Below are 10,066 nucleotides of genomic sequence, written 5' to 3'. Positions count from 1 at the left end.
CATCGCTGTACAATTGTTCAATACAAAGAGGGAGCCGGCATCAGAACCCACACAGGGAGCAGGGGAACTAACAGTACTGGAGACCTCAGAGGACACAGATGAGGGAGATCATTCTGAGACTTGACTACAAAAAAAGTTAATTTGCTCCAAATTGAAAGGAACTCAAATTATCGCAATCAAGAATCAAAGTGGGTCGTCCCACTTCCAGACTCTGAGAAGTGGTCGCTCGAGGTAGTGAGCTACCCGGGCGATGCGGTCAATAAGGGACGTCTTCCTATTAGCCTGCGCCTTCTGGTGGGGTTCCCTCTGGTCTGCAACCACGGGAGGACCCTGTGTGTCTGGTCACTGGGCAGCAGCCTGGGGCCAGGAGCCAGCGTGCCCCTGAGTGCTGTGAAGTGGCTCTAGAGAGTAGGCCTGGGATTTGGCCAGAAGTTTTCTTACAGTGGCCTTACCGTCTGCTTGGGGGCTCGGCCCTGTGTGAAATCCTGCCAGCATGCTCCGGTTACGTGACAGTTAACAAAAGCCTTAACCTAACCCTTTTGGGGTTACCCTATTTCTCAGAACAGTGATTTCAGAGCTCCCCTCTTCTGCCACCTGTCCCTGAGAAGTGTTCCAGGTTCCACAGGGGTCCTCCATTTGGCAGTCTAGTTCCTTCCAGTTTGAATAGGTGCTTGCAGTATTGGCTGTAACATGCAAACAGGCAGACTAATGTGATTCTTATGTGCTAGTCTGTGAGGCTGCTAACATTGGCGATGTGAGTATATTAGGACATTTATTCTATGAAATCAGCAATGAAGAAAAATCTTGCTGCCTAGAAAGGCACTAAATTCATACTGACAGTACAAGTCAGAGTCTTGAAAAGAATGTCACGTTGTTTTGGTACATCAGTCTCATAGAGTCTAAGGAAGAAGCAAGTAACTGGGACTTGTATTAACTTTCTGTTTATAGAAGGTGGTGGAGGAACATGCTCATTTAACAATGAAATGATGTAAATGAAGAGACATTTTATAATTCAATATACAATTGGAATCGTACTCCAAAAGGGCAGTGGGTGGAGGCACATGGCCTTTTTGCTGTCATTGGTGCTGCCCCCTGATAGCTGTAGGGTGGGATCTATAAGGAGTACACTGGTATATCCTGTCATTCTCCCATCAGGGCTAACTCGAGATCTCAAACCACCTTAGGAAATTAATTATGAGGTTAGAGCTGGGACAGCAAACAGATCTCCCCTTGCACACCAATTCCAATCAAGTGCCAATTATGGCTCCAAATGCTGTGTTGTGAGAGGTTCTGAGGCCATGTCCAGGCTCAGTAGGAAAGAATATGGTGATCAATAAATACCACGGTCTTGGGTATTGAGGGTGGAGATGGCAGATGGTGGTATGAAGTGCTATTTTGGTTTCTGGCTTGGTAGAAAAACAAAATACAACATAGCGCACTATACTGCAGAGCAGGGCAGGAATTCCTTGGCATTTGTAGAATTCAGTCACAGGAAGTTCAAGTAGAAACATTTTAAGGAAGGGGGGTGGATTGAGACAAAAGGGCATGGAAAAAAAGGGTAAATCTTTTGATCAATAAGAACGCATTCACACTGGAAAAACGTCAATGCTCCACAGTGGGAGAGGGCATTGAAAATTGGGTTGGTACCAGGAAAACCCCAAACCATCAAATCTATTATTACTTAGGGTAAGAGGAAAATTTAGTACAATGAGGCCCTTAAGTGGAAGTCCAGTGTACTTATTAAATCCTACTAAAATATCCTTAATTCTAGAAGGATGGATTTGTTGATACTAAAGTTTTAAAATATGTGAACTTCAAGCTGGTCATACCGAACCATCATACAACACAGTTAACACCTTCACCTCCCTGGGTAGGTGCTCCCCACAATCTCACCAACAGGTCCAAACTTTAGTGGTGGTAAGGTCTATTATAACTTCAAAGGAGGATGCAGGCTTCTCAGTCCCTCTGCCAAGCAATTTTAAGAGGAATTGTTATTCAGAGGACATGATCTAGAAATAGATAGGAATCAGAACCAAATGCCCATCTGCAAAACAAATAAAAACTCATTATCTTGCAGTCAGTCAAAACCAGATGCTAAATGAATGTGGAATTCACTTCAAGGGGGTTAAACTTTTGATCAACAATGAAGCTTGAAATCATAGTCCTGTGATTCTTTAAAGCACTGCCACCCAGTTGTCAGACTGAAGAATTAGCTCTTAAATTCCCCGAGCTCTTCGTTCCGCTCTTCAGATGACTGTGGAGTTGTTCTCAAAGAAACACACACTAATTCAAAATTGTGCTGGTTATTTGAAGGCAGGCAGTGAAGGGTAGCCTGGGATGGAGAAGGCATTTCTCTTTTAACCTAGACTAAAGACACTGTTCTCTGAAGCCTCTAGTCAGTTCTACTAAAAAATAAGTCGAACCTGTGTCCCCTGCATTGGCAGGCGGACTCTCAACCACTGTGCCACCAGGGAAGCCCTATTCAACTCTTGACAATAGAGTGAATGACTTGAAGATTCAATACTGTCTGCTATGCTAACTTGCTCATAACAGTCAATCCAGACAGGTATATGGCATTACCATGACAGACAGTCAAGATGGGAATTCAAAAAAGTTATCAAAATTATGAGGTATTGGGGTGGGTTTTCCAGGAAGACCATCACTGAAAGGGGTAAGACACGTTAACCTTTATGTTCCTCTTTGGCCACGACAGGTGGGCAAGACCTGGACATGCTGAAGGGTCAGTGTTTTATGTTGGGCAGAAAGAGGACATAGAGGGACTTCCCTGGCGGTCCAGTGGTTAAGACTTCACCTTCCAATGCAGGGGATGCGGGTTTGATCCCTGGTTGGGGACCTAAGATCCCACATGCTTCGCGGCCAAAAAAACAAGACATAGAACAGAAGCAATATTGTAACAAATTCAATGAAGACTTTATAAATGGTCCACATCAAAAAAAAAAAATAAATAAAGAGGACACAGAGTTGTAGCCTCTCTGTTCTCAGAAGTAATGAACCAGAGAGATTCACAGTATGGTGTGGTCTGAAGTCAGAGGATGAAAAATACGGGCTTTCAAGGTACTTTTCCAGCTCTGTGACTAAGAGACTAAACCTCATTCTAGAATTTCTCTTGTCTTGCTATGGGATGACATCACAGTTAGGCATTTTTTTTGTCATGCCATCTCTTTATTTCCTTTTTATAGTCTCCCAACTAGGAGCAAAATGTTGGTTTTATGGGATTTAGTAGGAAGGAGATTACAAACTATGCCACCAGTTCTTGAAACTATCTACCCCACAGGCCCCATGCAGATTCCCTGTAGGCCTGTTCCTCTCAGGGCATTACATAATTCTGTTTGTGCTTCTAATGTAGTCCCATGATTTTATTTCTTAAGAAACTCGAGAAAATGTACAGCTTTTGAACTCTTTGTCCACCACTCAGTCATCTGATGCCCACCTAGGAGCTTTTGCGATCAAGTCAAAATCACAACGTATCCACTGGACCTCAGGGCGGTACACGCATCCTCGTGATTGTTGTACACAGAAAATGAGGGAATACAGCTAAGACAAATACCAGGGAGCTCCCAAATGGCAGTTCCATTTTCATTCCTTCATAAAAATCCATAATAATTCATGGTTAGCAATAAACACAATCATTGTGCTACACCATAAACCACACTTTCTGATCGACAGAAAATGAGAAAGATAATTATAAAATAAAATAACAATGATAATAATACCATAACTTAAGATCTTTCATGTAGTCCAGCTACAGAATTTATACAAAATGGAATAATTTAATGAAACAATACTGCTCTCTGTATAAGTTAAATATTTTCCTTCAGCCTACCTAAGAGCTATAAATTACAGACACTAAATTTTAAATCAATGTCTCAACATAAAGTGTAAACAAATGGAGGGATCAAAACAAGCAAAAGGAACTGCTCTATATTCCCTCCTGCTTTTCCTTTTTGGCCAATGCAATCAGTGACACCCAGAGGAGGGTGATGTTTTCATCTGTACTGGAAATGGTTTAATACCTGTGTATGTAAGTCTTTCCTGAAGTCCAGTCCGATGCAATATCAGAGCGTCTAGCCACCCTCTTCAGGTCTTGAGCTTCGAGGTTGTTTGGCTTTAACTGATTTTGGAGACAGAGACAGGAACTAGGCCAACATCTGTTTTTATATAAAATTCTAGATAAAAATTTCCTTAAAGCCAAGGTACCATGAGGTACCTTGGGATGTTTCTCAGAGCCCATGACCCTAGAGACAGGAAGGACTTCATGCCTTGGACAATATTTTTCCAATCTCTGCTTAGCATCAGTTGTTCTTTCTACGAATTTCCAAATCCAATTATTCAAAACTACATTGATCCAAATACATGTTACAAGTAGCATTTAACAAAAATGCTATCGTGATAGGGGAGGGGTTGCCCTTTGCAAGTTGCTTATTTTGCCTTTATTCTGATAGTGGTAGCCAGTCACTACAGCTTCTGGGATAGAATGAGTTAACAAATAAAAACATGGGGGATGGTTTGGGATTGGACATCGGGCAGACTGACACACCTCCTAGCTGTCTTCAAGGACTGTTCTGTTTAAATCAATAAAACTCTAGTAGACAAGCAACCTGGTTCCAGGGTGGGGTGATCCCATCTTCTGCACGTAGTTGAACTGAGACATTCTGAGAATGTCCTTTTACAAATTCCACATTTGCTTTTCCAACACTGTTGGACATTCTCTTTTTGTCTTCTCTCCTCCTAGGGCTCCGCCTCCCCTGCCCCTTTTTCCCTAAAAGAAGCGGCCAACAGGTGGAAAGGAAATAGGCTACAGGAAACTGGCACTTGAGTCTGAAAAATCAACACATTGGTCAAGGTAATGCATTTGCCAAGGTAGTGACACTGACAGCATAAAAAGCAGAAAATTTGTCAAGGACAAGGTTGGACACTGTAAGTCTCACTACTAATGCTGCTCAGCATTTTAAAAATGAGATCAGCTTTGACACACGCAGTTTTCTTTTTCCTCTTAGAGGAAGCACATGCCCTCAAAGGCCTTGGGTGCAAGTCTCTGGTCTCCAAAACTGTCTAGGTCTTTCCATCACCCATCTGGACAAGCTGGGTGAATTTAATGTGGTCTGTTCACAGATTACCTGGAATTGCTTTTCTTTTGCTGTTTTTGTTTTCTAAAATGTTCAGTATGTCTTGCTCTGGCTCTTCTTCAGTCACTTATGGCCAGAGGAACTGGTCCCCTGTTCAAGCAGCAGTAATACCTCCTGGCTCCACAGATTCCCAAGGATGTTGCTCCTGAATTCCACTTCTGTTCTTTCCTCCTTTCTTTCTCTCTCTCTCTCTTTTTTTTTTGCAAGAAATTATTGTCTTTCTCTCTATCATATATAGTTCACTCTTTACAGTACAAAGTGTTAAAATGTCAAACAAAAATAAATATCAGTGTTACAGTAGCTAGAATATTCAATAAAATAGATCCCTGCCATTCTTGATTGAAATGTTCAGTGAGACTTAATTTCATTTGGATATTTTTTTCCAGAGATTTGTGAAGTCTCATGTTCCTGTTATTGCAGCTCACGTCTAGGGGTAAGAAAGATGGGGCAGCTCTCTTCCCAGACAGAAAAGCAGGGAGAGAGTGGGAAGAGTCTGGGGGTGGGATGGATGTGAAATGCCAGTATAGTCATGAGATCTTCAGGGTAGGTATTCTTTCATTACCAAGTAGCAGAGCTGTAGTGCTTATTGGTCCTAACTGTGGCATCAGAACGCTCCCCATCTGAAGAGTCACAGTCCGATTCTTCAAACTGCATAGGATTCTGCAAAGTCAAGACAACATAAGACCTTAATTCCTTTCTGCAATCACTCAGTAAACATATTTTGAGCACCTCTCATGTGACAGGCGCTGTGCTGGGTTGCTCGCTAAGATAAAGGAGATCAGGTCCTGTCCTTGTGGGGTTTACGGAGAAAGAAGACATATAAAGATGATGATGGCAATTATGACGAAGGTGATGACAGTGATAACAGTGCCCCCAAAGCCCTACATATATTGTTTACTGTGTCCCAGGCACTGCTGTAAGTGCTTTAACATCTATTAATCCACTCAATCCTCACAACAACCCTACGAAATAGAGGCTGTTATCATACCCATTTTACAGATAAGGGAACTGACCTACAGCGAGGTTAAGTGGCTTACCCAATGTCACACAGTGAGTTAGTGGAAAGGCTGAGATTTGCATCTAGGCAGTCAGATTTCAGGGTCTACACTTCCAACCACTGTGCTATCCTGCCTCTCAGAAGGCAGTACTGTCTGTGAACTAAAGTGTTACATGTGCTCTGATAGCATGTAGGGGCTGGTGGGGACACAGAGGAGGGAGGCTCACACCCTTAACCAGGTTGGGAGATGGGGTCGGAAGTGATGCTTGAGTGAAATCTTGGAATGAAGGGTTCCTGAGCAGTTCTGTGTTTGTGCTTCCTTTGGGAGAATTGCCCCCATTCTGGGGGGGCTCTGTTATCTCTGTACTTCTACTGACTTCATGGAGGCAGTTGTTTTATCTTATATACTAGACGATGATTGTAAAGGCCCTAAGGACTTGAGCATGTTCTAACCCAAAGAGCTCCAGGAAGGGAAGAGTGATGAGAGGAGAAGGGAGGAGAACCCCCCACCTCATAGCCACGGTCCTCCGCACACAGCTTGCCCAGAGACATCTGCGTCTTCACACGGCGCACAGCACACTCCTTGTCAGACAGCCCGTCTGAATGCGAGGATATCTCAATGGGGATCTCCGGCGTCTGGGACAGCAGGTCATCTAGCTTCTCTGCCAGGCGGTCTTCGAGTTTATCCACTAACTCCTCAGGGCTGTTTGAGTGGTCACTGGTATTTCCTTCCTCTCCGTCAGACACAGAGAAATTCTCAGAGCTAAAGGTTGAATATGACTGGCAGCTGCTGATACAGCGATGGGGCCTAGAACCACAAAGAACCAGAGGAACTTAGTCCCAGGAACGGCTACTTTCCTTTTTTTTTTTGGCATGCCCCGGGATCTTAGTTCCCTGACCAGGGATCGAACCCACGCCCCCTGCAGTGGAAGCGTGGAATCTTAACCACTGGATCGCCAGGGAAGTCCTTACTTTCCTTTCCTTGTCTGTCAGTCACAGCCTTGGTGGGAGGTGATCTAGTTCTTTTTTCCTGCCCCTGAGGGAGAGTCAAATCTCAAAAGGCAGAAACTGTTTAAAGCAACAGAGAGAGAAATCTGAGCTTTGTTTGTTTTATATGTTTATGTGGCTCCACACAACGCTCCAAAACTGATGGCTACCACTGGTCTTTGAGAAAATCAGCTGGTCTAATGACACTGTGTACACCTGTGTGGTATGGAAATGTTCACATTGAGAGTATGCTTCTTATACACAGAGAATCAACCACCTAGGTTCTCAAGGGTGAAAGAGACTTTGGAGAGTCTCTGGTCTGACTCCTCTCCCAGAGCAGAAAACTGGAGGCAGAGAAGGGAAGTGACTTGTTCAAGGCCACACAGCAGAGCTGGGCTCGGGCCAGGTCTACTCACATGCCACCATGTCCTTCCCTACCTGCCTGGGCATGGTGGGGCGTTTCTCATGGGGCAGAGTGGCCCAGAAGGCCGACCCCCAACAGAAATGTGCTTGGAAGGAACATTCACTCTGCAGCTGTGGGCGCTGCCCAGCCAGTTGCTGGCTCATTCCAGGTAACATCTGGGTTTAGCTCTGATGAGGCAAAGCTCCTGGGGTAGGGGGAGGGGATTTACGAACATTCCTCAGTTCTTTTCCATTGTTTGCAAGAAGCCTAGTAAATAAGAATACTGTTAGCTTACGCTGACTTAACAAACAAAACAAATAAGAAAAAAGAAGACTGCCCTTTTCCTCTGTCATTGTCTGATCTTTCTGTATTTCTTAGTACAAAGCGATTTTGATGGCATATGATCTGAGTTTGGTTGATGGGCAGGCCAGGTGATGGGCTGGGTGCGGGGGTGGCATCAAGGACACATGAAAAGAGGCCAGATGGAGGAAGCCCATGTGGGAAACGGAAGTTAAAGTAGGACTCACACCTTCTCAAGGCCGGTAATCCAGGGGCTTCCCTGGTGGCGCAGTGGTTGAGAATCCGCCTGCCAATGCAGGGGACACGGGTTTAAGCCCTGGTCCGGGAAGATCCCACATGTCGAGGAGCAACTAAGCCCCTGCACCACAACTACTGAGCCTGCACGCCTAGAGCCTGTGTTCCGCAACAAGCCACTGCAATGAGAAGCCTGCGCACCGCAACCAGAGAAAGCCCACGTGCAGCAATGAAGATCCAACAAAGAAAGAGAGAAAGAAAGAAAGAAAGTCTGGTAACGCAGAAAGGAGACAGAGAGAAGAATGTTATAATATTAAAAGCAAAACCGTGAGGTAAAACCAAAATTTTGCATCATAGCAAGAAAGAAAGGTGGGAAGCCATCAGATGGGCTGAGTTAATGGTGGTCATAAGAACAAAAGCTGGAAGTAACATAATTGTGATGCCTGTAGAATGAGGTCAGAGGATGAAAAGACATTTTATTCGGGCTCAATGTCCCTGCATAGGAGAAAACACAGTGTCCAAGGAAACAACAAGACAGCAATGGCAATGTGGTAGGAATAGCTCAGGGGATGAGAACAGATTTCAATTTTGCGTACAGCATAGGGACCCGGAGTACAATTTACCAAAGTACTAGAAGTCCCTTGGTTTTAGGAAATTCCTGGTTCTGGGTAGGTACACAAACCTTCCTGGGGGATTCTTAAAGGCTTCCTCTTCAAAAACAGATGCCTAGTAGCAGAAAAGGCCTCCTGGGAGGAAAACTACCTTCCATACTTCTACAAAAGGGCAGCTCTTAATTCTAGAAATGAGGGGTGTGGTCCTTCTTTAGTCCTATAAGCAAAGTTATTATTGCTGGCTAGGCAGGAAGCTATTTCTAAGGATGGGTTGAAGGAGGACTCGACTCATTTAATTATACTTAATTTGAGGTATAAAACCCAAGGCATGGAGAGTGCTATGGATTTAATTGCATCCTCCCAAAATTCATATGTTGAAGCCTTACCTACAATGTGACTGAATCTGGAGAGAGGGTCTTTAAGAGGTAATTAAGGTTAAATGAGGTCATATGGGTGGGGCCCTAATCTGACAGGTCTGTGGCCTTATAAGATGAAGATCTCTCTCTCTCTCCCCCACCATGTGAGGACACAGCAAGAAGGCTGCTGTCTGCAAGCCAGGAAGAGAGTTCTCACCAGGAACCTTGGACTTGGACTTCCCAGCCTCCAGAAGTGGGAGAAATAAATTTCCATTGTTTAAGCCACCCAGTCTGTGGTATTTTGTTATGGCAGCCTGAGCAGACTAATATAGGGAGGTACACTAGAAATCAGTAAAATTACCCATAAAACAGCACAGCCATCTCTCATAAACTGCCCACTATGTTGTCAATTATAACCTTGAATCCATATTTATTTTCCCCATCTTGCAGTTCCTATCTAGTGAATTTGGATAAACTAGAATCTGCTGTGCATAGCCAGCTGCCAAAATGGGCAATGGTAGGTTCCAACTTCCCTACAAGCTGGCTGTTAGAAAGCAGCCTGTGATCGAACTGGAGGGCAAACTCAGGATTTTCTCTGATTACACTGAAGGCAATCACATGTGTTTATTGGTTTTACCTCTGTCTTCGTGGAAATTCAACTTCACTATCTACTTCCCCTTCTTCCTCTTCAGAGGAGTCATCTCCACTCTGAGGAGAACAAGGAGGGAAGAGTCTTATTTCTCTTTCTCTCTCTCTCTTACACACACACACACACACACACACACACACACACGCGCGCGCGCGCGCGCACACACAGTCCCTGTAAAAGATTTAATTTTCATCAAAGACATTGAGTGGTAGCTTGCTGTCATTTTTAAACATATATCTCTTCATTCATTTAGCAACTTTCCCTGGGTGTCCATGATGAAAGGCCCTGAACTTGAAGAGGGGAAACTGGAGAAGAGGTCTTGGATTTTGGGGTGGTGTCTTGTAACCATTGTCACTTGTGGTTCTAGGCTCTGATATAGAGA

General features: G+C 44.1%; 1 protein-coding gene across 1 annotated transcript in view; it reads right to left on the bottom strand.

Moving 5' to 3' along the window:
* Positions 1-2,923: 2,923 nt before the first annotated feature.
* MAP3K13 (mitogen-activated protein kinase kinase kinase 13) overlaps positions 2,924-10,066 on the bottom strand; it is a 161,613-nt gene continuing 154,470 nt past the window's right edge. Inside the window, exons 13-15 of the mRNA XM_024768525.1 lie at positions 9,673-9,743; positions 6,655-6,952; positions 2,924-5,807 (exon numbers count right to left, since the gene is read on the bottom strand). Of these exons, the coding sequence (XP_024624293.1) occupies positions 5,706-5,807; positions 6,655-6,952; positions 9,673-9,743 (471 nt within the window). The 3' untranslated portion in view covers positions 2,924-5,705. The remainder of the gene's footprint in view (positions 5,808-6,654; positions 6,953-9,672; positions 9,744-10,066) is intronic.

Source organism: Neophocaena asiaeorientalis, unplaced genomic scaffold (assembly GCF_003031525.2).
Source record: "Neophocaena asiaeorientalis asiaeorientalis breed wild unplaced genomic scaffold, Neophocaena_asiaeorientalis_V1.1 scaffold225, whole genome shotgun sequence".
In the NCBI taxonomy this organism is placed as follows: domain Eukaryota; kingdom Metazoa; phylum Chordata; class Mammalia; order Artiodactyla; family Phocoenidae; genus Neophocaena; species Neophocaena asiaeorientalis.
The sequence above is the reverse complement of the archived record's forward strand: the minus strand, read 5'-3'. Positions and strand labels throughout refer to the sequence as shown.